Here is a 26,547-nt window from a genome sequence, read left to right as displayed (position 1 = left end):
TGAACTTGAATGTGACACCGCATGGCAACACATCAGAACAGCCATCATTAGGGATTGTGCCAAGGATCCTGAGCTCTTCTCCTCCCCTAGCACAATAACAGTCAACAGCACGGTGTCACAGAGGTCTCTGGGGTTCCAGGGAATGGGTTGAACTAGGGGTTGACATGTAGTCAGGATGGCAAATGTAGCCATGGAAAGACTGTTTGCAGCTGCCCACACCTATTCAAAGCCTGATGTCTCCCCCTTGCATTGGAATCACTCACCAGACAATTTTGCTGAAAATGTCAATGAAATGAGAAAGGCATTCTTGACCGCTGTGGACTCTTGAACCCCAGTTGACCTCAGGGCTATGAAAGGTGGTGATACCAAAGCCAGTTAGATTGTGATTATTGGTGGATTTGATAAACCGTGATTGTGGCATTTCCTTGGGAGGCTGCCAGCATAAACATTGATGGGAGTTTCATCATATTTTTCACTTTATGTTGTGTGCAAAGGTTGAAGTTTGTCTCTCCCTCTCTCTCTGGTGTGTGTGTGTGTGGTGTGTGTGTGTGTGTGTGTGTGTGTGTGTGTGTGTGTGTGTGTGTGTGTGTGTGTGTGTGTGTGTGTGTGTGTGTGTGTGTGTGTGTGTGTGTGTGTGTGTGTGTGTGTGTGTGTGTGTGTGTGTGTGTGTGTGTGTGTGTGTGTGTGTGTGTGTGTGTGTGTGTGTGTGTGTGTGTGTGTTTGTGAAATTATTTTCATTCAACCAGTTTGTGCCAAATGGGATGTGTGTGTGTGTGTGTGTGTGTGTGTGTGTGTGTGTGTGTGTGTGTGTGTGTGTGTGTGTGTGTGTGTGTGTGTGTGTGTGTGTGTGTGTGTGTGTGTGTGTGGTGTGTGGTGTGTGTGTGTGTGTGTGTGTGCGTGTGCGTGTGTGCGTGTGTGCGTGTCATAAATCTAATCCCTCCAAAGTGTAGCATTGTGCCCAGGAGTCAACCATTCCCTCAGATGAAACCAAACCTGGTCATTCTCTCCAAACGGGAAGCTGCACACAATTACACTAGATGTCAGATCACTCAAGTTAATAACAATAATCACCATAAAGCAGCTTTGCTATTCAGCTGCCGCCGAAGCAACTGGGATTTACTGTAATAACATCCCCATTTTCCTTCTCATTGCTATCTTGCAATTAAAATCCACCAAACACACTGCAAACCCCAAGGCATTTTTAACTCAAATACTGGTAGTAAATTGAACTCAAAGTCAATGAAAAGTCATTACTTTAAAAATAAATTGTGGTACGGACTCAAAACTAAGTGAGAAGTCATCAACTCTATTTTTTTAAATGAATGACAACAAATTAACTTTCTTTCCCCAGCTTGCCCTACTGTAGGTAGATTTTTAAAAATAGTTTTTAAAACTTTTATTTTTCATGTACATTGAGTGATTGATTGATTAATCGTATGCTACAGAAAGATAAATAACAACATATTTCGAACTAATGCAATCATTTAGTTAGATTTTTTGTATTCCTTACTGAAAAGTTTTTTTTCCAGTTTAAAAGGTTTAGGGAGTTTCTTAACACTGTTCCTGATCCTGACAATCATTATGAATGCAGGTTGCAGGTGAATGAAAATTCCTAACTCTGGCTGGATTCTAAAAGGAATTACACATCACTTTGCAAACCAGCAGAATGTGACTTGCAGTTATGGTTGCAAAATTCTTGTATATTTCCCAGTTTTTCCAGGAATCCCGTTTGGAAGATTCCTGGAAATCCTTCAACCAGAATTATTTTTTGAATTTGGGGAAAGTTACCAGAAATTTGCTAGGTCTCAAAATAAGGCCTTAAGAGATATATATTGTCATAAAGAGTTTAATTATAGTGGTAAGATTTGCTTAGGAACTTACTTGGTGAAGGCCATAGGACTGAAAGTTAATGAATTCAACAACCATGTACTGTATGTCTCTGTCACTAACACGCGTGGTCATGGCTGATAACTCCACAATTCACTCAAAAATGCAAGGCACACTGGGAAATTATATTGGGGGCGTGGCTTGGTGGGGGCGTTACTTAACATTTTCAAGCTGATACAAGTCAAATCTGGACCCCCTACAGTCACCCCACAGTGACTATGGTTTGAGTAAAAAAAAAAATGTAACTGTACTCAGATATAAGTGCAAGGGGTTTCATAAAACGTTTTGAGTAATGACAGCACATTGGGGTTTACAGTGCACCTCCGATCCTGATAAGCCAGCCAGGCCTTTGATCCATTATAACTTATTTTATCCATATCATCACCCATCTCCCACTCTCCCTTCCCCTTCTGTAACCTACAATGTCTGTCGCATGAACAGTCTTTTGAGTCTCCCTTGAATCTGCCTGATAATTGCCCTGTTTGAAAGGCCCTACTCTGTCTGTCCAATTTGAGCACCCATTATTCTAATCTTGAGATGTGAAATTGCCTATAATTTTGTCTGATGCCCCGTCACTTCATTCAGCAACACTTGCCTCCTCTTCTTCTACCCAGGGCACGCGGATAAAGGGAAAGTGGGGTGTATATAAAGAAAGAATGCAGGGCGAGGAAATTGAAATGAAACACAATAGTTCTCTTCCTCTTGTTGCAGGAGGGGGAACATACGGCTATTTGTTTTTTCCCCTTTTTCTACTGTATGGCATCGGGAGACCCCTGTGAAAGGTAAGTCTATGTCTATAATAATCGCTGAGGCAGTGGTGGTGTGAGTTTGGGGAATTAACAGCAAGTCAGTGTTTCATCCTGTGTTATTATATTTCTATATTTCCATATTGTTTGTTCATGATATATACAAAACGAACTATAATCAAGCATTGGATTCCAATAGTGCTAAAATTTAAATCTTACAATTAAGGAAAATTAAGTTTAAGACTAAAAACAAAAGTTGTTCAAAAGGTATTCATAAAAATCTCTGCAAACAAATCGTGTTGTATTTGATCAAATTTTGTATTAATAATTGAGCATTAATAGAGTATTAATAAAATGTTGTATTAATAATTGAGCAATATTGTTAATGCAGCAGATAACCTTTAAAGGATGATTAAAGTATGCCGTGTTCTGTGAACTGGACAAGGTCACAGAAGGTCATCATTGCCTTGGCCCCAAAATGACATCACATTCAAAGAGACTCGACATGCTATTTTATCTTATACCTACCCCCCAAAAAACGCTGAAAAACAACCACCATATGATATTCTTGTAATAAAAACACCCTAAATGCCATTATTAATTCAAGTAATCTTACATTTTTAGGCTACAAGTAAATTCAAATGTTAATGATGGATTTTACATAACTGACGTTATTTTTGACAAGACCCTGAAAACAAGAGGTGATGAGTGAAAAATAAGAAAATACTTATTTGCTTCCAAAACGTGTGCATTCGATATCATTAATCAAGCTCACCACGACACAATTTGCACCATACTGAATTAACATCAGTTCGCTCCAGTGGATACTGTTTGAATCAATATAAATAGCTTGTTCCCGATGTTTAAACGGTTTAAATGCCAGAATGTGCAAATCAGTACGAAGTACTATTAATCAGGCACTGCTTCGTGATCGAATAATGCACTATTTTATCATTTTATTATGACAAAGACAGTTTTCTTCCTGAATTTAACCAGAGAGAGGCAGAGGGGGAAACTTCAGTTAGAAATGTGGCAATGCCTGCTCCCTTCTACTCAATACGTCTTCTTTTGTTATACAAAAAGGCAAACAGGGCAAAAAAGTGAGGGGYAAAAAGTGAGGAAAACCTAATATTCTTATACGTCCCTTGCAAAATGCAAAACGGGAAGGGTTCTCTTATAATTTCACGGTGTAAACAAAAATATGCAGAAAAAGATTCCCCCTCCATTGTAATTGAATMAACATGCTTCCATTGTCTATTTTCTCATAGGCTACGTGAAACTCCCCCACACCTTATTGGAAAAGTTGTATTTACTGGTGCCATGACTATGTAGGCTATTTACTATTCAAAATCAATTAATAAAACATCTAATGTGACATGTTACCACTGTCCTGCTGGTATAGCCGAACACCTGTCTCGTACGAATAGTGGTAAATGTTCCATGTCCCCACACTAGGACAAGGCCTATTTGTCCTCGTGGACTTTCGTCCTTTCTTCCACTTATGAGGAGAGCTATTTTGTAGACTTTGAATAGCTGGTAATTATCCCGCACGAATGAAAGCTTTCTTCAACAAGCACTGTCGAAATGACCTTAATAGTTGTGTCCATTCAACGAAGCACTGACGATTTCTCACTCATCCAGATGTTCTGAGAGTAAAGCTTTGACCTCCTTAATTGTACCGAGAGGGGCTCGCATTTGAAATTCCGTGCAAGCAAAACAAGCATAATCTGTACATTAATAAGAAACACAATTATGAATTTATGATGCTTAAAAACGAATATTTGATCGTTTTTTTTTTGAAAGATTCGAATTGTTGATAGTCAATGTGCAATTCAGATTAAAGACCAATGGCACGGCTCTGGTCATATTCATAATGTCAATAAAATAAAAAATCTAACAAAATACATTATACTGAACAATGACGGCTTGCAATATTGTAGGCTTAGCTAATCTGAAAGAAGTCTAGCCCTATATCGTTATTGACGAGTAGGCATATAGGCCTAACCACGCGTGTAATCATAATGTATTTCGAATACTCTACAAAATGAAGACATTTTGGGTTCTATAGTGTTAAGAAAGATATGCTACTATGCAGACAGTCATTTTGCGATAGAATATCAAGACAGAATCATTCCAACTCGGACTCGATCAGCTGATGTTATTTACATGCTTGTCCACGTCACTGCAGGCTGGAGTTAAAAGCCCACTATCTCCTGCAGACGTACCAGCCCCGGTAGCTCGCGGTGATCGTATTGTGGTTAGTACTTTGCTTTGTGACGGCAGCAACCTCAGTTCAACTCCGGGTCACGGAATTCCCAAGACAATGTCACCGCAAAAGGGTAAACTATTTATAACAGTATGCTATTACTCCACCTTGGCCTGCGGTTTTATAATACATGTAATAGCGTAGTGATTATACTCATGCATTTGATTAAATTACATATTTTCATAGGTTTGCATTATAATATTTTCACCATACATCCTTTAATTTGAGGTGTATTGCAAACAGGACATATATGTCACACAAAGCACTTTAAAATGATCAAAAACAATTGACACCTTCACAAAAATTGACGCGGTTAACAAATACAGTTTATATCAAACAATTCTGACATTTATTATGCATAATGAGTTCATATTTGCTGAGACTAGCAATCCAAACGTGGACTGGGGCACTCCTGTTAATCACGTCAATAAAACGGTCATAACCAGTCGACACACACATTCAGGTGCATGTACCCTGCTGGAATCAAATCGTACGCATGTTTCCACCTGCCAGCACAATTCTCACCAAAGCCGTTCCAATCTAAAGAACAGTGCGTAAAGTGGACACACGAAATAACCATAGGCCTACATAACAAATCGTCATCCAAAAACATACACTGCAATAAAAGAAAAAAAGAAAATGTCCATTTAACACACGTATACACACAATTCAAACTTGATAGATGAAACACGTTTGCGTTTGTGTATAGGCACGCTATAGGCCTTTAGGCCTTTAAAATGTTCTAAATGGCTGGGTGGGGTTTTACAGCACCGCGCAATGTGTTGAGATGGTTCGCTCATAACATTTGAGGTCTGGACATAGGATCCTGGTGATGGTTAGGGTACCAGTGACCAAAATTGTTCATGTAATTGTTGGGGTGCATAGGGGTCCCTTTGTTTGCCATTGACACCTCCCAAAGTTGGGGCATGCCGGGTGAACAGGGAGAGATAGATGACGTACTGTGGAGATGTTCACCCTCCGGTCCGCTGCCGTGCTTCATTATCTTCTTATATTTCGAGCGCTTGTTTTGAAACCATATTTTCACCTAAAAAGAGAAAAAATAAAATATGAGGGGAAAGCCGCACTTTACAGCCTACGCTATCACACCCCACTACCACCACCACCGCAATCATTAAACAATTATCTTCACAATAGAAAGTATTTTCATTTGAAGGGGACTTGTTATATTTATATTCACATTTTATCATTTCGAAATTACATTGACATTTGGGCCATAATAACTTGAAAGGAAAATGGCCCGGTTTCAAGATGGCATTCGTTCTTGAAACGTCTTATGAACACATTTCTTCGTCCAGAACCATTTTGCAATTCAGCTAAATGGATGAGCGACACTTCACTAGTTCATTAAATGCTAGCACCCCCATTGTTCAACATTTTATGAGGCCAATGATGCATGAGTCTGACAACAACAATCCCATGCTAAAAATATAGTAAATTAAAAAAAGCCACTGAAGAGCTTTAATACAGCACTGTAAAAAAGGAGGGACGTCAGTTGCATTTTTATTTATTGTGCTGAGTCAGAACAACATGCAATTTTGATCGATTTTACGACGGTATAAAATATGAATAAAAAGCCACAGAGCCCGAGGTGGTCAAACCATTCTCAAACATGGCAACAGGACACAAATCCAAATCAGACCCAGATAGGATGGTGTGTTTCAGAGATTTTGCCAGGGAATGTTTTGAATGACAGCTTAATTCAGCCAACCTGGGACTGCCTATCTTTTTATTTTATTACATTTTTTACATATAAACGCTATTGATTTAGATCTGGAATAGAAGATTGGCCTATAAAATATATTGAGCAAAACAATGTTTTAAGGCTTGAAGATTGATTCCATAAGAGACAGATGTGCATGGTGAGAAGTTGGACGGAAAACTTTATGCTCACCACCTGTTTATGTGCCTTCCATTATGTTTACCGATCCAAGGGAAATGGTTGCCATGACTTTCTCCTCAGATGTCAAAATTTTACCTGACATAAATGAATAATGCCAACAAATGTGCGTGTGTGTATGTGCCCACTGCCCTCATTGTACTACTGTATATGCATTTCTGCTGTAATGTATGTAAGTGTGTTTTAACATTAGTTTATCGAAAAGATTGGTGGTAATTGTAGGAAAACATTGCGAGTCACTGTTGTTTAGAAAGGTAACACACAGGCCTATACTTTAGTGTGGCAAAATGTATTTCTGTCGTTCTGTAACTCTATTAGACCAATTTGTAGACGCAATATTGCAATTTGAGTTATGTTTGCTTAAAGCCACAGACAGCACTCATGGAAGGTTTTAGCCACAATGGTAATATAAGACCAAGAATATGTGTAGAGAATAAAGCTGCATTAAGAGATTGACGTAGCAAAGCTCTCCAATTAGCCGTTTAATTTGGTCTTGCAGTGGAGAAAGCCGCAATAATACCCACAGATCCGTGATCCATCTTAACCCCCATCCCCATTCAACCAAGGGGAAAGGTTGTTTTGTGTTTTTCTTCAATCAACCACAAACATGAACTTGTGGAAAACATGTCTGTAACGTTCAAAGGTTTAATGTCAACATTTCTGAAACATTTTGTCATAATGATGTTAGACAGCTTTGCATAATATTTAATTCTCTGTCACTCCTGTCAACAAGGATATTCATTTAATATGTGCACAAATGTACGTATAGTCTAGCCTCGCAGTATAGTTAAAGTATGTGAGGGTTTTAGATCTTTGATTTTATTTGAAGCAAATTTGAACAATGGATATTCCAAGATTGAAATGAATAAGGAAAAAGTTAAATAAAAACATGTTTTATTTTTTTTAATGAATAAGGTGTTTGGTACCTATAGCTTGTCGGCACTCCACTTTAATTGTTAAAAACCATTTGGTTTGTTAGGCCTACTTAATAAAATGTAGATTAGGCTGAAGCCATAATTTATAGATCAGCAGGTAATGGTGCTCTCGAGCGGCTAGATGTTCATCAGATTTGCCACCAATGCTCCTTATAGGACACATCACTGCACTCTATACTCCTCTGTAAATTGGTCATCTCTGTATACCCGTCGCAAGACCCACTGGTTGATGCTTATATATAAAACCCTCTTAGYCCTCACTCCCCCCTATCTGAGATATCTACTGCAGCCCTCATCCTCCACATACAACACCCGTTCTGCCAGTCACATTCTGTTAAAGGTCCCCAAAGCACACACATCCCTGAGTCGCTCGTCTTTTCAGTTCGCTGCAGCTAGCGGCTGGAACGAGCTGCAACAAACACTCAAACTGGACAGTTTTATCTCAATCTCTTCATTCAAAGACTCAATCATGGACAATCTTACTGACAGTTGTGGCTCCTTTGCGTGATGTATTGTTGTCTCTACCTTCTTGCCCTTTGTGCTGTTGTCTGTGCCCAATAATGTTAGTACCATGTTTTGTGCTGCTACCATGTTGTGGTGCTACCATGCTGTGTTGTCATGTGTTGCTGCCTTGCTATGTTGTTGTCTTAGGTCTCTCTTTATCTAGTGTTGTGTTGTCTCTCTTGTCGTGATGTGTGTTTTGTCCTATATTTATGTTTTTTTGTTTGTTTTTGTTTTTTAAATCCCACCCCCGTCCCCGCAGGAGGTCTTTTGCCTTTTGGCAGGCCGTCATTGTAAATAAGAATTTGTTCTTAACTGATTTGCCTAATTAAATAAAGGTTAAATAAAAATAAATAAAACACAAGGCCTGAACATAACGATGGCCTGGAAATAAAACACTACAAAACAAATGTTTTATAATTTGGTAATTAGCCTACTGAAATAAGATATCGTTTTAAAAGCAAATGTCATACTCTTGATGTAGACTATGGCGTTTAATTTAGCCCACCTGTGTTTGGGTCAGCCCTAATTTTGCCGCCAAATCCGCGCGTTCGGGTAAGGCCAGGTATTGTGTCTGCTGAAACCTCTGGTGGAGCGCCTGTAGCTGAAGACTGGAGTAGATGGTTCGAGGTTTGCGTATTTTCTTTCCTTTACCATTCAGGCGAATTTCCCCGTTCTCAATCACTGTAGACTTCTCGTGGTCTGTGGATAGAAAAGAGAATGTCAGTCTAGCTGCACTGAAGAGTAACCTAGTGGTCCCAGTCTGTCGTAGCCTACTCACTTTGATTTACAACTTTCCACTTTACATCAGCGCGGAAGAAACGATTTACAGGAGAGTTGTTATCGCACGCTTGAACTTCCTTTCGACTGAGACAGAAAGGCAACTCGTATAATCATTAAATTAGATACAGGCTATATTTCAAACATATAATGAGGAAGACAGATATTTATATCCCAGGGACTCAGATGTTTGTTTATATAGGCTAGTCTGAAATGGTCCATTTCAAATGTAGGCCTAGCCAAACCCATTGCCTATAGCCTTACAAACAACTTCATGAGAAGGCCTGTCTCTGGGTAAGATATAAAGTCCCACCTGCACATCAGGAAGCCTATGTGGTTTCAGAATAGATTCAATGTAATATATTGTTATATTTTGTTCTAAGCCTATTCGCTGCACACAGGCCTATTTATCTACTTGAGAGTTCGTATCAACATAGAAATTCACGGCCTGGAATTCAGGCTGCATGCCCAAATGTCAGATAGGCTATTTAATGAAAACGCCAGCGTTTAACAATGTACAGTCAATAAAAATATAAACTACAAAGGCCACTGACATATAATAAATTGGTTTTAAGTGTTAAATAAAGACATAGATGAAAAGGTTATTTTTTTCGGGAATTGTTTTGTTAATCTGGACTAATAATGTAAGTAAAAACGAACGTCTGTTTCTGAAGTAGGCTACTCATGCATAATCGGGCTAACCCGCAGAAAATTATGGTCAATAAAATAAATGACACCATCTGTGTTCATTATGGAACATTAGTAGTAGGCCTAAAGACAACCCCAAATGCCTGAAATGCATTTAAAGTTCGAAAACATTTTGATTACCGTAACACTGACTGTAAATAGCTTTTTAAATGGATTGCCTTTTAACCAAACTTTGATTAGGACAGTCTTTTGCCATTTTTGTAAACTTCAAATATGTACAGACTCACAGCTTTATAATTAATGTACGTAGGACCTACATCTGAGGTAGGCTATAGGCCTACAAAGAAGTGTCTGATAATATGCAGTCTACAATTTCAATACATTTTAAAGAACAGTTCCATACAATCCATACTCCTATTACCGTTAACCGGAACATTGCACGCGCAGCATTTGCACACTGGCGTTGTAGACAAAACATGTTATAGGCCTATGACGAACAAGCATATATTGATGTTACACGTACCTGTCTCCTCTAATCTGGAGTGCGCCAAACTGTGATTGTTGTGCTGGTAGGGCATGTAGGCACTTGGGGGATGAGTGTTCACCGCGCTGGGGTAGGCGTAGCCCAGGGAGCGGCCATAGGAGGACGCGCTGGGGGAGAAGGGACTACCGTGCTGAGAATGTCCGGCAGAATGTAAGCCATTAACGGGGTAGATGTGAGAGATTCCTTGGGAATGCTGCTGGTGCGCAGGGTGCTCGTACCCAAACTCTAAAAATGCAGATTTGGAGGGGTCTGAAGCATTCAAACGATCAGGCATGAAACCCATAGACATCATTAGCTAATACAGAAGTCCATAAAACCGTCGGTCTAAAGAGGAATGCATTGAGCAATGTCGGATAACGAAGAAAAGTTTAACTGGATCCAACATCAAGTCAATAACATTGCCTGTATTAAAAAATGTATTCCAAACGAAGAAAATGTATATCCAGGGCTCTGTGAAACTAAATAAAAACGAAATAAAGGGCAATCCTTCTTCACATCATTTGTAGGTTACACCTCACAATATTCTCCAGACACCTCCTGCATGTAGACCCGGTGTGCCTCAAATCCACTACCTTCCATCAGCGCGCGCTCTGATTGGTCTGGAGTACCTACGATGTCACTCGAGCCTGAGGGAAAAACTCATTAAGGTCATTAACATATGTTTTTGAATGCACTCCTTCAGCCACGGATGTAATGTCACTTAAACGATTTGATGAACAATATTTTGTGCACTGTGCGTGGCTTGATTTACATAACATAATAAACAACTTATTTTAAACAGAAAGTCCAGAATTATATTTAATGAATAATTTAAATATAGCCTAATGGCATTTAGAACAATTTTTGCCGTAAAAGGTCCGTTCCATGTAAACTCAAAGTGGAAATGCTATTCATTAATCGCATACTTTTAATAAAAAATGATTAGCAAAATATATTTTTTGCAAATCAATTAGGCGACCTCCTTTGTAAAATGATGTGTAATTAGCCATTCTTTGGTATACGATTTGTTTAGATTAGGCTTCCAAAACTGTTCAATGCATAAACAGCACAAAGGTTTAGAAGTATAATTGAAACAAGCAGGGATTTGGGGTTTGAGGGGTCACTTGTTGCCAATAGGCTTAAAGCCCGCAAACTGCAACCGATCAGACTCCAAAAAGAACGAGTAGTATAGGCCTAGGGATATTTATATTTTACTCTCATTCGAGTAGATGCAGATATAGGCTATTTGTTTTTTTATGTTGACATTACAGGCCTGCAATTGGAATTGGCATTTTCCATGTAGGCTATAGACATTAAATAAAAAAAATTCTGGCAGTCAAATTATAAACCTAAACCATGGGCTATTTAAAAAAAAAAGTATAGACAGTTATAACATGTTAATGACAACATGGCAGGTGCATTGTTGATCTTAATTGGACTAACACAATAATATAAAATGGCACATGCGTTATCAACCATATTTCACGGTATGGCTCGTTATCCTGTATTTTACGAAATTATAACCAACAGTTGGCTATAAATAACCCCTAATAATAAACGTTATGACTATAATATTCAGTCATGGAAATGTTATCGTATTAGGCCTATACCTGTTTTTTTTAAAGGATATAATCCCAATAAGAACGACCAATTCAAACTCAATCGAATGAACGATATAAATATCGGATCCTGGTGAATTTACCTGCCCCCTAGGCAAACCAGCTTCTTAATCCCATCTCAGCAGTTTGACAGCTCTTTGAATATGTCAGTCCGCTGTAATTCTCACCGTGGCGCCAGTTAAAGTTTGAAAACAAACTCATGTATTAGCAAAGCCTTTCATGCACATCAAGGTGACATTGAAAATCGTCTAGGCTATGTTTGGTCCTCCTATTCATAATGTTGTCAGCATGATAGCATCATGGTGGTGGAAGAATAAAACTGCCCTGAACGTCCCTCTGTCATCTCTCACAGCAAAGCTCGCAACTTGACAGCACCGTGATGCATGCACAAATTTTATCATTAGGCCTAGATATTAACCATCATAAAACCGTTTGGCTCAGTAGGCCTATGTGGCCTACAAGGTAAAGGCTCCCTCGCTGCTAACCACTGCTAACCGCTGTTAATGAGAGGCAACGCGTGTCATTAAGGATACGTTTTGCACCCTTTTATCAAGTGCCAAGATTATCCCACCCTTTACTGAGCCTACACGGAAATCCATTGGAAAGAAGCTTATAGGTTATTTTGTATAATGTTGACATTATTATTGAATTACTTTCATAAATTATTAGTATGGAAGAGTAGCTTTTAAGGGCCAGGTGAAGAGAAGTAAAAAAACGTGCTGGGTGGTACTTCGACTTTTTTGTAGGGTTGCACTGTAGTATTTCAAAAACTCAAAATACTTCCAAAATAAAGGGTGTCTCCTTTATTCATTTTTGAAAATAAAGCCAAAATTACATTTCGAAAGTTACTACATTTCCAGAATAAAGTCGCAATATTTCCAGAATAAAATCGAAATTCAATTCCGAGAATGAAGTAGAAATAATATTTCGAGAATAAAGTCAAAAACTTTTTAGATTTTTATTAGGGTACATACAGCAGGATATATTTCTCAGCCATAATCCCATGCGACAGCTGAAATCAGTACGGAGCACAGTACAGAGATACGGGATACATGTTAGGATTCGGTCATTCCTTCCCTTCAGACCTCACCCCTCACTTAGTCAAGCATCATCCTGCACTAGTCAAGCGTCACCACTCCTCTTCAAACCTCCTCACCCCTACATTGGTCAGTTAGCACCCCTCCTCTTCAAACCTCCTCACTCCTGCATTGGTCAGTTATCATGCATGCTCTCGTCAAGCGTCAGTTATCCTTCTCACCGCCCACCCTTGCACTAATTTATTCACAATAATGAACTTCTCCATTGGCCGAAATGCATGCTAAGAGCCGACAACAACAACATTAACAATAACAACAACACGTGGAGGTACAAGACTGGGAAAATGTAGCTGGCAATTATGAATGGGCATCGTCATAATTAGCTATGATTAAATTCATTTCAATGACAATGTTGTTAGTTAATATGGATGTCATTGGCCCTCAACTCGCCACATGTAAACACAACCACTTCACTTCCTGGATCTGGGCTAACCCCATTACAATGGTGTACTTGACTAAGGGAGGGGTGATGGTTGAAAAGGAGTAGTGCTACTTGACTAGCACATAGCACAGGGCTGATACTTGACTAGGGGAGGGGTGAGGTCTGAAGAGTAGGAATGATTAAGTTCCTAACATGTATTTCGTACATTACTGTTGATTTCACTTTGCACAAACGCCAAAACGTCATCCAAGTCTGTGTGGTCCCTCCTGAAAAGACCCAATCTGCAGTATAACCTCTTCACCCTAATACTTATAAGAATATGGTTATTTGTGTTAAAYGAGCAAAGATTTCCTTCTTACTAGAGCCAGGTCATATAATGCAGCCAGGGATGCAAGCAATTAACCAACATTTCCTACTTGAATCTTGAAATATAACCGACTTTATTCTCACAATTTTGACTTTATTTTGGAAATTCTGACTTTCTCTATACAACTTTTCGACTTTATTCTCGAAATTTCCAGATTTCTAAAGTAGCCTATTGTCACGCAATTAAAAAATAAAATAATGATCTAAGTCGACATACATGATTTGTTGTTGTTTTTGTTTGCTTGGCCCCAATACTATATTAAGGAATAAAATAATGATGTCTGTAAACATTTTTGTGTGATCTCAACATTGCTATAACAAACATACACAAAATATCTAACAAACATGACATAGACTAATAGAGTACCACAGTGTTGTTGTCATAATTCTAGTAGTCAAACATGGAAATGGTTCCAATCGTTTTGTCACCATTCATTTTTCCTATAGGGGATTTTAGAACCACTTCAAACAAGGTCTGTGTTTTGTGTAGGCTTTCCCTGGCAAGGTGAACTTTATCAATATAGTCAGCTCTATTTGCTCTCAGCTTCGAAAATGCTAATTAGCATCAAAGTAGACATCATGCAAGACTACAAATCCTTGCAAGCTCCCACATGACACCTGTGCTGTCAGCTAGCTAGCTACTAGCTGCCTTGATCCAAAACGAAATATATATTTAACATTTCTATATACTGTTCCATATTTAATTTAATTTAACTAATATTTGTTGGCTTATTTATCTATTTGGTTTTGTGTCTTGTACAGAATACCTGTATCAGTCAGATATTTACAATGAATAGTCTAGTTTTCTGCAAAAGAAGCTAGCTAGCTAACTAGTTAATCATAAATTATTAAGAATATTTATTTGACAAGAATGAACCTAGTCATCCATCAATCACATCAAACACATGAACTCCAACAATTGCATTGTTTTCAATACATATTTTAAATCTAATATACATAACATATAAACATCTGACTTGAAGTAAAGATGAAACAATTTCTTCGTCAATGCCACAAACCTGGGACATCGAAGAGCATCATATTAACTATTATTAGCCTACTATCTAAGAGCGCACAGATTCTTCTGCTTTTCCATTACATGAATTAGACCAGCACAAATAACACATGTAAAACAACATATCGTGATTTTTGGTGCGTGAGTTACAAATGGACAGTCAACTGGATGCGTAAAGTAGGTTTAATACAAAATACTAGGTCAACTCCAGAAGAATGAGAAACAGAAATGCACACTTAGCAGATTTTATACAAGGATGCCATGCCTATATGCAGCTATATCAACACCCTTCTTGTCAATTTAGGTCCATGTTGCTGCTGACAACTATAAGCAGCACATTTACCGCTGCATACAGTGTGAACCCCAGAATAAGCAGGAGGACAGCACTACACAGGTGGAAAAAAAGGTAGCAAAAACAGCACACCACAACACTTAGAAGTGTGTAACTGAGTCTAGATGTTATCAAATCAGGAGAAGAACAACTGAAGGAAACAGCATACGGAAAATGGATGAGGGTAGGGTGGCTTTATAGAGATAAGATGTGTAACACATACATTTTGTATCACATTCCAATTATAAAACAAGGGGGGGGGCTAAATGCAATTTCAGAATGTGTGGGGGGGAATGTCCCCCCGTCTCCAGTGAAAGTTGCACCCCTGGTGTGGAATAAGGGGTAGCTAAAGGGGTGGTTGGCCATAACATAAACATAAAATAGGGTTCTGGTGTGCTTCTGCACCCATTTTAGGTCGTTGTCACAAATATCTGGCCCTCCCATGTCCAGTCATACTCGGGGTCTCAGGGTGTCTCTCAACGTCATTCCGTCTCAGTTGCCGCATTCAAATCGTGGTCATCGTGTGTCTGTGAATCACAACATCAAAGACGATGAGTGATCAGAGCATTGAGACATACACACTACAATTTAAACAGTGAGGACAGCATTTTGCTGACAGCATGGTTGTTTACACTATACTGTGTGCGAATGAATCTTACCGCAGCTGTAGGCCTGCACATCAACCAGTAAAACGACCATTGGAGACTTGGGATGCTTGCTCTCAAAGTGCTGCTTGAATATCTTCGTGGTCTGCATCTATAATGGTCAAGTACAAAATGGAGGACATGATCAACCTGTGGCTTAGATTACATTTAAAGTTGACACAATTAATACGCTAAGCAGTACAATGTGACAAACTACTACACATATGAAAGACTGTACCACACAGGCCAGTACAATAGCCTCAAGGCACATACAGTACCAACCAATACTACTCACTTACCCAACAGACAGGGAAGGTGTGGACCAGTGCTGCCTTGGCTGCAGTCTTCTGGCCTGTTGCTCCCTTCTTCTTAGCAGCCGCCACCTTGAACAAGTTCAATTTCAACTTGAGAGTGGAGCATGCATTATATATCAATACAATCTAATACTCCCCTAGATCCAGATCTGAATGTCAGGAGTGTGTTTAAGCTTTTGTTCCAGCCCAGCTCATACCCGATAACAAATCATAGCCTATCGTTGTGATTCATTAAGTTGATTATTTAAGTCATGTGTTAGAGCTGGATTGGGACAAAACCCTTCACACACTTCTGATCTTCAGGACTTACTGCAATGACTGAAACAGACCAAAGCAGGAGAATACGGTTCCAGGTTGAAACAGCTTACCTAGTTGAGAGGTGATAAGACTCGGCACACCCATTGGTTCTGGAAGAGACAAGGAGCAAATAAGGTTTGTAATGTGGAATCAATAACATGACAGCAATTCTACCTCAAAAACAAATGTGTGAATACCAATTCATTTAACCCCTAATTCTATGGGGTCAAGCACTGTTCATGACACAAATTGTTCAGTTTTTCTTTCAGGTTTAAAGCTTATATCTTGCAGTTCAACACATTTTGTCATGGAGTACAAAGCAAATGTTGCCGTTTTAAAGCACATTTCTTTGCAATTCTATACATATTGCCATATCTAATGTGTATTTATGTGATATTTGAGTGACTAAAAAATGACAACAATATCTATGAGCAAAAAAAAAAAAAAAAACATTAGCTGACATGGACTAGTTGATCGAGACATTCTGACAAGTTATAAATAGCTCTTTAAGGTATGCAATGAACTGACGATGCACTGCCCAACTCCGAAATTGCACCTTGTGCATTCTACTATTACAACTTTCAAGAGCGAGTTTAAAGCCGGACTGAGTTCTCCAAGGCCCCCCTGCCGACCCCTCGCCCCACAGTTTGGGAACGACTGAGCTAGATAACAGCTATTGTGTACATTTCTAAACTTGCCCAAGACAGTTCACAGAATTGTCAAATTAAACAAAATTTGCCAATTTATTCATTACCAAATTTAGCTAACATTAGATAGTTAATCCAGAGATTCTTACCTTTTCCTCGATTCTGTAGTTTCGTCCAGATCATCATGGCCCTGGTGATTGACGTGAAGCTTGGCTAATTAGCATGTACTTTTTGGGGGGTAAATACAGGCAAATATATTTGCAAAAGTCACCTTGTCCGAGAGAGATTTACAATCTTAAAATTTCAACACATGCTTCATCAATGTTTTAAAAAAGAAATCCCTGCTGATGAGAGGTGTATATATATTTTTTTTWAAACAAAAAGTGGAAATTTGGCCTGTACCTCAACTTAATTATAGTCAAAATGTTAACTGAGGGTGTTGGTAAAATATAGTGTGAAGCTGGTGTACGACCCATTCATTTAGGTCAAGTCTTACCCAGTGCTATCCCTCCCTGGGCCTACTTGGAGTAGAGTACACCACCACTGGGGTAGGGCTGGAATGACTTTGTCTCCTCCTTTCCTTCTGACACAGAAGAGAGCCTTCAGTCAACCAGCCTGAACAAAGCCACAAATTAAATCATAGAAAAATTAAAGTCAGAAAAATGACAGCAAAGCTGAAATTCATGGGGCTTTGTTACCGAGCACTGCTATAGCTCCACACAAGGCCTCCGAATAGGAAACCTTGGTGAATTGACCTGAGAATGACCTGTGGCATCACTAAAATGGAGCAATAACATGGCAAACTGTCTACAGTATCTGTTCAATCTGTTAATTAATATAGTGCAAGAGTTTTCCTGCGACTAAAGCAATAGCTAGACAATGATAGACTGTGGGATCAGTACACATTGGGTAGATGAGCATGTGCTACTCCTAGACTATGTGTTACTCCTAGACTCGGGATTCTCTAAACAGGAGAACAACCAATATGGAACTCCTGCACATGAAACTGACAGCTTGACACATGAACGGATCAATAGGCCAAATGAACAGAAACAGAAAATAAAGGCCTATGGACATGTACCTCGCTGCTTATAAGGCACGTAGTTGCTCAATCAATGGCTAAACCCTGATCTGAATGTCTGTCGTAATCGTGCAGGGTGAGGGCCAGGGTGTGGGGCGGACGTGTGAGAGAGAGAAAAGGAAAGGTAGACGCTCTTTAAGGCTTGTAATTATGTCTGCATTAGGGGAGAAGAACAAAGGCGAGCCCTGCAGTCATAGCACTGGAACGTGTCCTCGCTGTGGCTGTCTTAATACACGCAATGGAACATTTTAATAACAATACTCCGGAGCAAGGCCCAGACTCACTGGCGTCTTCCTAGCCCACATGGTGCGCACGGGCATGGGTGTGTGTGTCAGTCCGTTTTGTCCATCACGCTGCACTGATACAGAGTGACAGCATTGCCCATTTACAAAATCAAGTGCGCGTTCTCATGCAATGCTGTGGCTGTGATCTCCCCCGTGGGCACGTCATGTTTTACAAGCAGGGCTCTGTTAGAGGACTGAGGCCTAGTTGGTGTTAGAGTGACTGACACTCCACTGCCCCTGACAGAACATCATGGACGCATGGGATCCGATCAGAGCAACAAAGAAAATGGAGATTATCCGCGTCACGTGTATCCGTTTTCCACATGAAGTTGAAATGCTAATTCATTGTGGCAAATAAAAGCTTTTTTTGTATATTCTCCTATGGTTAAATGGCACCCAAAATACATTTGCAATTATAGAAAATCTATGTAAAATATTTGATTTAATTTTAACAGGTAATATTATGTTTTTGTAGTTATACTTGAGGCAGGAATATCAGAACGTCTATCCCAGAACTGGACTATTTGACATACTGTACAGTACATATTACAGTGCACATACCACTGTAGACAGGTGGATTTGCTATTTTCCATTCATGTTCTCGCCCTAGGAAAGAAAACAAAACAGAAGAAGAGTTTATGCCACAGAGGATGGACGCCATAATCTCTCCTTCTGGCACCCCTTGACTGAGAAGAACGCTAATGTCTGTGTGCTTATCCCATCACTGTCATTCCAGCCATGTTGTTTCTGACGGGTCCTTCCCATAGACATGTGTATGTATATGTCCCATTATGGTGCCTCTGAGAGCATGGGCAGCGCCATTGAGACCATCTCCATTTTTAAGTAGTCCATTTTCTTCTTCTACTACTTCAATGAGTTAATAAACAAACTGAAAGGGTGCATACTGCTACCTATAGTGTGTTGTCTGAACAGTTATAAAGCCATGGTTGGCAATTTACTGCCACCTGCAGTTGTGGAATGTTTTCATTGGCTGATCCCTCCTGATTACCTGGTTGGTTGGCAGGTAGCCTAGCGTTTAGAGCATTGGGCCAGTAAGTGAAATGTCGCTGGTTTGAATACGTGAGCCGACATGGTGAAAAATGTGTTGATGTGCCCTTGAGCTAGGCACTTAACCTTCATTTGCTTCAGGGGCGCCGTACTACTATGGCTGACCCTGTAAAACAACACATTTCACTACGCCTTTCCAGTGTATGTGACAATACTTAAAAAAAAAATATTATGTCGTCCTTCCTTAACCCATAGGAAGTCACACCCAGTTAACTACTTCAAAATGGTGAAAGTCCCCAATGGCGCTGCCCATGCAAAAACTGGCTTTTGGGCCTTAGGATCCTCTATCTATCTCTAAGGTCCTTCCTCTGAGGCTGTTTGAGGGCTGGGGCTATTCTGTGAACAATGAATATCTCTGGTGTGCATTGTTCTTTCTCTCTTACAGAGCCATTCACAGTCCTAAGCCACTTATAAGTAACACTTAACATACTCATATCATGTTACTACAACCTACAGTATGACTCATTGGACACATAAATTGAAAGGACTATTATTTGGCTGATTAAAAAAAGTGGCCCAAGCTTATGGGAAACAATATTTTTATTTTATTTTAGAAAATATATGGTTTCAAGAAAACATTGGTAAACTAATAAAAAGTATTCCTATAATGTATGCATCCCACTGGGTACACACTGGTTGAATCAATGTTGTTTCCACGACATTTCAATGAAATGTTTAACCAAAGTGGAATAGACTTTGAATTGACTTCAGGGCCCAGTGGGATAGTAGCCTATAATAACCAGTAATAATAACCAGTGTAATAACCAGTAGAACTTGTGTATTATGAACGCAAGCACATATTCATATAGTTTTTGTGCACTCAAAATTAAGGTAAAACGTCTGTGCAAATGAAAAGACATGTAAACATAATTTCAGGATTTATTGTAGTTCCAGTAGTGCAATTATTGCCCCCTTCATTTGATACAACGTTATTATTTTGTAGGCATAATATACAAATATACATTTATACAACACGAAACATTAGATAAAATAATAAATGCAGAAAATCATCTCAAAAAGAAACAAAGAGTCATAACCAGACAGAAACAAATACACAGATCACGCAAAGGCTAATTTTAGCTTTCAGAAATATGCTTAAATTGATTATTTGCAGATATATAAAAAAAAGATTTAGCCTTATTTTATACAATTATACAATTTTATACAATTAATTAATGAATATTTGAATTAATTAAGTAAATTATTCAAACTTTACATTATTGAGATTTATGACCAAAAGGAATAACGTAACCTGTTGAAGTCGAATAAATCAACCTTCCATTGTTCATGAACGACTAACTCATGCGGCCTGGACCAAATAGACCTAGCATGGCATAATTTTACCCACAGCAACATGACGGATTCGGTTCGGAGCTCGCTACCAACAGCAGGACCCCCGACCAAGCACCTGCATCGAGAGAAAGAGGGGGAAATAGACCTATAATTAGTCTACAAACCTAACTGACTGACGAGTGGCTGAATACCGCTCTACGTGACTGGGAAAAACCATGTGCGTCTGGTTTTTGGCCAAAGCTTTGAATTCATCATTGGAGTAATTGTTGCCAGAAAACAGAGGGAGGAGAGCGTTTAAGCAACGCACCTCACCACTGACGGATTTACATTTGTAATTGATTGGCTGCGTAAAGGCCCGCAGCTTATAGCCTACCCGAATATCCTTCTGGATTCTGTTAGGCACAATGGCATGCAGAGGCCAAACATCTACAATACACAAGCGCATATACAAACGCATGCACACAATCTAATGAATTTATAATCTACTGAATAGCCATAATGAAATAACTAATTGCATTATAGAATAGCCACACTAGAGAAAATCCGGTTTCCGGAGATAATACCCTAAATGATGTAAAATAAGGCTACAGAGAATTGCAAATTAATTTGAATTTTCCAGACGTTGTCATTTGTTTCATGTTATCATAGGGCCTTTATAAACCCCACAAATACAAAAGAAAGGTGAAATCAAGACAAATTATTAATCAGAAGTAATAAATCAGAGCGTCAGAAGTCTGTCTCAGTAAATCCAAACAGCGAGGAGGGAGAGCTGGAAAGAGAGCGCGAGAGAGCGCAAGAGAGAGGTGATGGACTGCCATTGGGACCCCAGTAGCACTGGATTGGGTTGCAGCAGCCATCTCTCTCAATGCCTGCATCACATCTGGGGCTGGGACTACCCTCAGTATTTACAACACTCTGTTGTTTTCTCACACTCCTCGCAAAACTCCAGACCCAACACACATTCCAGACACACCAGCTCAACACTTTTTCCACTGTAAATCTTAAATCCAACCCTGTGCCAGTGGCGGCTGGTATATTTGAATATAAGGAGAGGTGGTGGCCTGGGTGTCTGGCTTGGATCAGTGGGGTGTCTGTCTGAGAAACTGAGAATCAATCCAGGCTCTGTGACTCTGAGGTTGCAACGTGGTTCAGCTGAGGTCACGCCAGCAGGAAGGGTGGCATGTCTGTTAACTGTTTGTTTATAGACATCGAGGAGGCATCTACGCAGCCTACAAGATACATCTGAAGAATCCCAGTCCTCCAGGACAATGAGAAGGCAAACAAAGAGGACAACAGACCGTTTTTAACTAATCGTTATATATCATTATAGAGGTTTATATCAGTATATCAGTATTTAGCTACTGGTGTTAGGTAGCACAAGCAGAGCATACTGTACACTAAAACACTCAGTATTTCGTAACTTTCCCCATTTTTCATTCCCCCTTATTTGTATCCTCGTTACAGAGCAGTTGAGACAACAGACGGATATGAACACACTCCAGCTGGAGAACGATGAATGGCCCAGGGGACTTGGACTGGGGGAACACGTGCAGACCCAATCAACAGACAATCCCGCGCGGCTTGAGGTTGCTCTGTGTTGCCAGGTAAAGACAGTAGGCTCTGTTAAGACCGGTTTACCAGGTCCACGGATTATCCTTCTGAGGTTACCTAGCTAGCTAATGGTAATGTGACCGCCCCCTTTGTGGTCCACAGGGAACAGTAGGGGTTCCATAAGCGTTGGTTTAAGCGTCTGTGGTGATGGGGTCTTTGAAGATGGAGGAAGACATCTGTCCGGATGACAAGGACAGGACAAGTCAATCTGTCTCACCTCAAGGACGGCTGGCTATGGGGGTGGATGATAGCACCAGAAAAAAATATATGTTCCTCAAATACATTAAGTTCTATCAAGCCATCCAGAACTATAGTATGTGAAATGATGTTTAATCAAGTTACGTTGGAAATTCCCACTTCCTGTGTTTAAGACAGATGTATGCAGTGGCCTAGCAGACAACTCTTTAAGATCTTCGACATGTGATAATCTTTCTTACTGTAGCTATATGCAGTATTACTATCTGTGTGTTTAGAGTCAATGTGATATGAAGACTAACTGACTGCCCCAGGGTCAAATCCCGCTCTTTATAAACTGGGTGGTTCGAGCCCTGAATGCTGATTGGCTGAAAGCTGTGGTATATCAGACCGTATACCACAGGTATGACCAAAACAATTATGTTTACTGTTCTAATTACGTTTGTAACAAGTTTATAATAGCAATAAGACACCTCAGGGGTTTGTGGTATATGGCCAATATCCACAAAATGACCTAAAGTATGTGGACACCTGCTCATCGAACATCTCATTCCAAAATCATGGGCATTAATATGGAGTTGGTCCCCCCTTTGCTGCTATAACAGCCTCCACTCTTCTGGGAAGGCWTTCCACTAGATGTTGGAACATTGCTGCAGGGACTTGCTTGAAATTCAGCCACAAGAGCAGTAGTGAGGTCGGGCACTGATGTTGGGCGATTAGCACAGTCGGATTTCCAATTCATCCCAAAGCTGTTCAATGGAGTTGAGGCCAGTCAAGTTCTTCCACACCGATCTCGACAAACCATTTCTGTATGGACCTCGCTTTGTGCACAGGGGTATTTTCATGCTGAAACAGGAAAAGGCCTTCCCCAAACTGTTGGAAGCACAGAATCGTCTAGAATGTTATTATATGGTGTAGCATTAAGATTTCCCTTCACTAGAAATAAGGGGCCTAGCCCGAACAATGAAAAACAGCCCCAGTCCATTATTCACCCTCCACCAAACTTTACAGTTGGCACTATGCATTCGGACAGGTAGCGTTCTCCTGGCATTTGCCAAACCCATTTCCACTGCTCCAGAGTCCAATAGCTTTACACTACTCCAGCCGACGCTTGGCATTGCGCATGGCTTGTGGCTGCTCGGCCATGGAAACCCATTTCATGAAGCTCCCGACAAACAGTTCTCGTGCTGACGTTGCTTCCAGAGGCAGTTTGGAACTCGGTAGGTTCAGCACTCGCCGGTCCCGTTCTGTTGACCGGGGCAGCTAAAGCAGGACAGAATTTGACGAACTGACTTGTTGGAAAGGTGGCATCCTATGACGGTGCCACATTGAAAGTCACTGAGCTCTTCAGCAAGGCCATTCTACTGCCAATGTTTGTATATGGAGATTGCATGGCTGTGTGCTCGATTTTATACAACTGTCAGCAACGGGTGTGGCTGAATTATCTGAATCCACTAATTTGAAGAGGTGTCCACATAGTTTTGTATATATAGTGTACCACGGCTTAGGGCTGTATCCAAGAACAGCCCATAGCTGTGGTATATTGGCCATATACCACACCTCCTCGGGCCTTATTGCTTAATTATAGCTCTTCACTGGGAACAAACCAACAGGATCAAGTTCCGCTGCTGACAAGAAGCCCCAGCTACGTCAAGTTTTAAGTTCCACACAATAGTCCCCACAGCACACGGCCTGTCCTTACTGCCTATTGAATAACACACCGCGTTGCCCGGCGAGGAGACAAGGAAACCTGTCAAACTGATATCAAAAGTGTTTCTGCATGGTAGTCATGTCATTGTCACTTATATGGTATGTGTGATAAGCAACAGGAAGGTAAGTTACTGTGAACTCAAGAACCAAATGTCACTTTGGTCAACATAAATGATAAACCACGATACAATCGTGTCTACTGTGTTATATAACCACGGTGAATAACATTATAATAACAGGTGGAATGATATCTGCTGTCTTGCACTACCAGAAATACACTACAAAAATGTTCTAATCATCTTAACTATCTACTACAGAGCAAATATTGAAATTCTGATAGTTGTTATGGCTCAATATCTCTATTTTATATGCGCATATGTGTTTGTGTACTTTATAATATCAAATATTCCCCACACAGATGAAAAGTGAAACCACTTAGAACCATGACCATAAAAGGTCCATAACGGCCATAATGATATGCCAAGGAGCACAGTGTTAAAAGCTGCCCTCCTGACCTCTAACCCTTGCTCCGCAGCAGCCATTTTGCTGAACTGCTTCAGGTGTTTAACCTTGTCATATTAAAGTGCTTGTCACTGGAGGGGGAGAGACTACTGGGGCCAGGACGATAGAGAGATTTAAAAGGGCTGTGGTGCTCAGATTGTCTAAGTCGGTCTGTCTGAGGTCTAGCTGCCAGAACACATCAAAGGCTCAGTCATTCGCTTGTACCATCTTTGAACCTCAAAAACACGCCCTCTCGTTTTCCCTTCCTGCATTCTTGACCTACGTCAGTTGTTGTTTTTCTTTCATGATGTTCACTATTGTAGGCCGGTACTATGTTCTTAACTGACATAGTGGGCTTGAAGCAAAGTGTGTACTTTATTATCTTTTGAACAAGCTCTCACAAACCCATTTTTGGGGAGAGTCCAGAGCAGTCTAAAACATTCTCTCCCACGAAAAGCATGACTAACAGCTAAATTGCATCTGATTATCATTCTATTTACTTGAGATCAACACCGTTTGTTGTTAAATAAAAGGTTAAATAAATAAATACAAATAAAATAAAACGTGCTAGTTCAGAGGATTCAGAACATATCACCTCACCTTACTGTTCCTTCAAAGAGGGAAGTGGGGGGGGTGTTCTAGGTCTGAACACGCCTTTTCTGACAGAGCAGCCCAGCCATCAACTCCAAGTCTAGATTGATGGGTATGAAAGAGTTACCTGAGGGAGAGATCAAAGTACCGCAGGAGACGTACGCCTCGCCGTTTAACTCTTTCATCTCAGCCCATCTATGTTGAGTCACGACCCTTCGCTGTTGATCTGATTGACCATCGGTTGACGACCAGAGGAGAAGGCACCGGTAGGTTAAAATGCCATCGCAGCGTTTGATGTACAGGGGTAGAAACAGCCACCTTATATGTTGAGAATTCAAATCACATTTGCAGGTTCTATACTCAGTTCAATGTAGAGACAAGACAGACCATAGGATAATAGGACAGGAGGCCACCTCATACACCACAACATTGACACCAAGCTTCCTATTGTAGCACAACAAATAGGGAATTTCAGGTTCTTTGGTATGGGGCTCTCCTGTAGTAGTAGTGGAGAGCTATTCGCATTCCAGCAGTGAGAGTGAGGGAAATTAAGCCATTTCCCCTCCAATCTATCTCCCTCCAGCCAGCCAGCCACGATCAATGGAGGCTCATGCTGCAGCTGCACAACCCCATATGTGCCAGGCCCAGGCAGACAGAGCAGAGGAGAAGATTGGGGTTAACCCTCCCCTCACCCTCAGATTGGGGGGAGGGGCACCACAGCTGTATTTGTTTTCTTAACCATTCGAGCAAAGACGACTGTGTTTTGTATTAATCAAGATGTATTCGTGACCAGGCCCCTCAGTAAACATCTTAATTGGAGCTGAGAAGGGAAAACACCTGGAGATTCAGACCAGGGCTGGTTTTACCACCTGTATTGCCCTTTGAGAGAAAGCAGTGGTTCCCCACCACCACCACCACCACCACCACCTTCCGCCACCTTCCATCGCAATCCATCTGAGCCTCTCCCCAGGCACTCAGACCAGCCACTCCAAACTCAATTAGCCAAATCACATTTCACAAAAGTACATTGAGTTCACGTTCCACTAGCCTGCTTCTTCGGGTGTGAGAGACCCTGGCTTAGACCTGGAGGCCGTGGGCTTCGGTCGAAGAATGGCGCGGGATTAGACCTAACAAAGAGCCACAGATATCCCTCGACACCCGTGCAGCTAGGGTTTGGAAGACCACTAATAGGCGAGAGCCTTTGGTCCAATTGGCAGGTGGTGAGAACTTCATCTCCAACAGCTCGCGGGTCTTGTAGGTATCTGTTTTCTCCCCCCTGCTTGGTTCCGTGAACTTG

General features: G+C 40.5%; 1 protein-coding gene and 2 long non-coding RNA genes across 3 annotated transcripts; 1 reads left to right on the top strand and 2 right to left on the bottom strand.

Moving 5' to 3' along the window:
- Positions 1–2,560: 2,560 nt before the first annotated feature.
- On the top strand, positions 2,561–24,769 carry LOC111978711 (uncharacterized). Its single transcript, XR_002879206.2, has 3 exons — positions 2,561–2,669; positions 22,107–22,246; positions 22,356–24,769. It is a non-coding gene; the product is annotated as an uncharacterized lncRNA (long non-coding RNA).
- Positions 5,204–10,798, bottom strand: LOC111978710 (homeobox protein Dlx4b-like). Its single transcript, XM_024008926.2, has 3 exons — positions 10,205–10,798; positions 8,762–8,955; positions 5,204–5,944 (listed from the first exon to the last, which is right to left on the bottom strand). The coding sequence occupies exons 1-3, from the start codon at positions 10,515–10,517 to the stop codon at positions 5,696–5,698; spliced, it is 756 nt and encodes a 251-aa protein (XP_023864694.1). The 5' UTR covers positions 10,518–10,798; the 3' UTR covers positions 5,204–5,695.
- LOC111978712 (uncharacterized) lies at positions 14,892–17,492 on the bottom strand. Its single transcript, XR_002879207.2, has 5 exons — positions 17,413–17,492; positions 17,066–17,106; positions 16,341–16,379; positions 15,958–16,041; positions 14,892–15,770 (listed from the first exon to the last, which is right to left on the bottom strand). It is a non-coding gene; the product is annotated as an uncharacterized lncRNA (long non-coding RNA).
- Positions 24,770–26,547: the final 1,778 nt, after the last annotated feature.

This window comes from Salvelinus sp. IW2-2015, linkage group LG18 (genome assembly GCF_002910315.2).
Source record: "Salvelinus sp. IW2-2015 linkage group LG18, ASM291031v2, whole genome shotgun sequence".
In the NCBI taxonomy this organism is placed as follows: domain Eukaryota; kingdom Metazoa; phylum Chordata; class Actinopteri; order Salmoniformes; family Salmonidae; genus Salvelinus; species Salvelinus sp. IW2-2015.
The sequence above is the reverse complement of the archived record's forward strand: the minus strand, read 5'-3'. Positions and strand labels throughout refer to the sequence as shown.

What these genes read in the sequence shown, in the direction of transcription:
- LOC111978710 (XM_024008926.2), bottom strand. Translation starts at nt 10,517, where the DNA reads ATGATGTCTATGGGTTTCATGCCTGATCGTTTGAATGCTTCAGACCCC. An exon ending in CTCCAGATTAGAGGAGACAG is followed by an intron (nt 8,956 to 10,204) that starts GTACGTGTAACA and finishes TTCTATCCACAG; the next exon opens with ACCACGAGAAGTCTACAGTG. An exon ending in TAGGGCTGACCCAAACACAG is followed by an intron (nt 5,945 to 8,761) that starts GTGGGCTAAATT and finishes TTCTCTTTTTAG; the next exon opens with GTGAAAATATGGTTTCAAAA.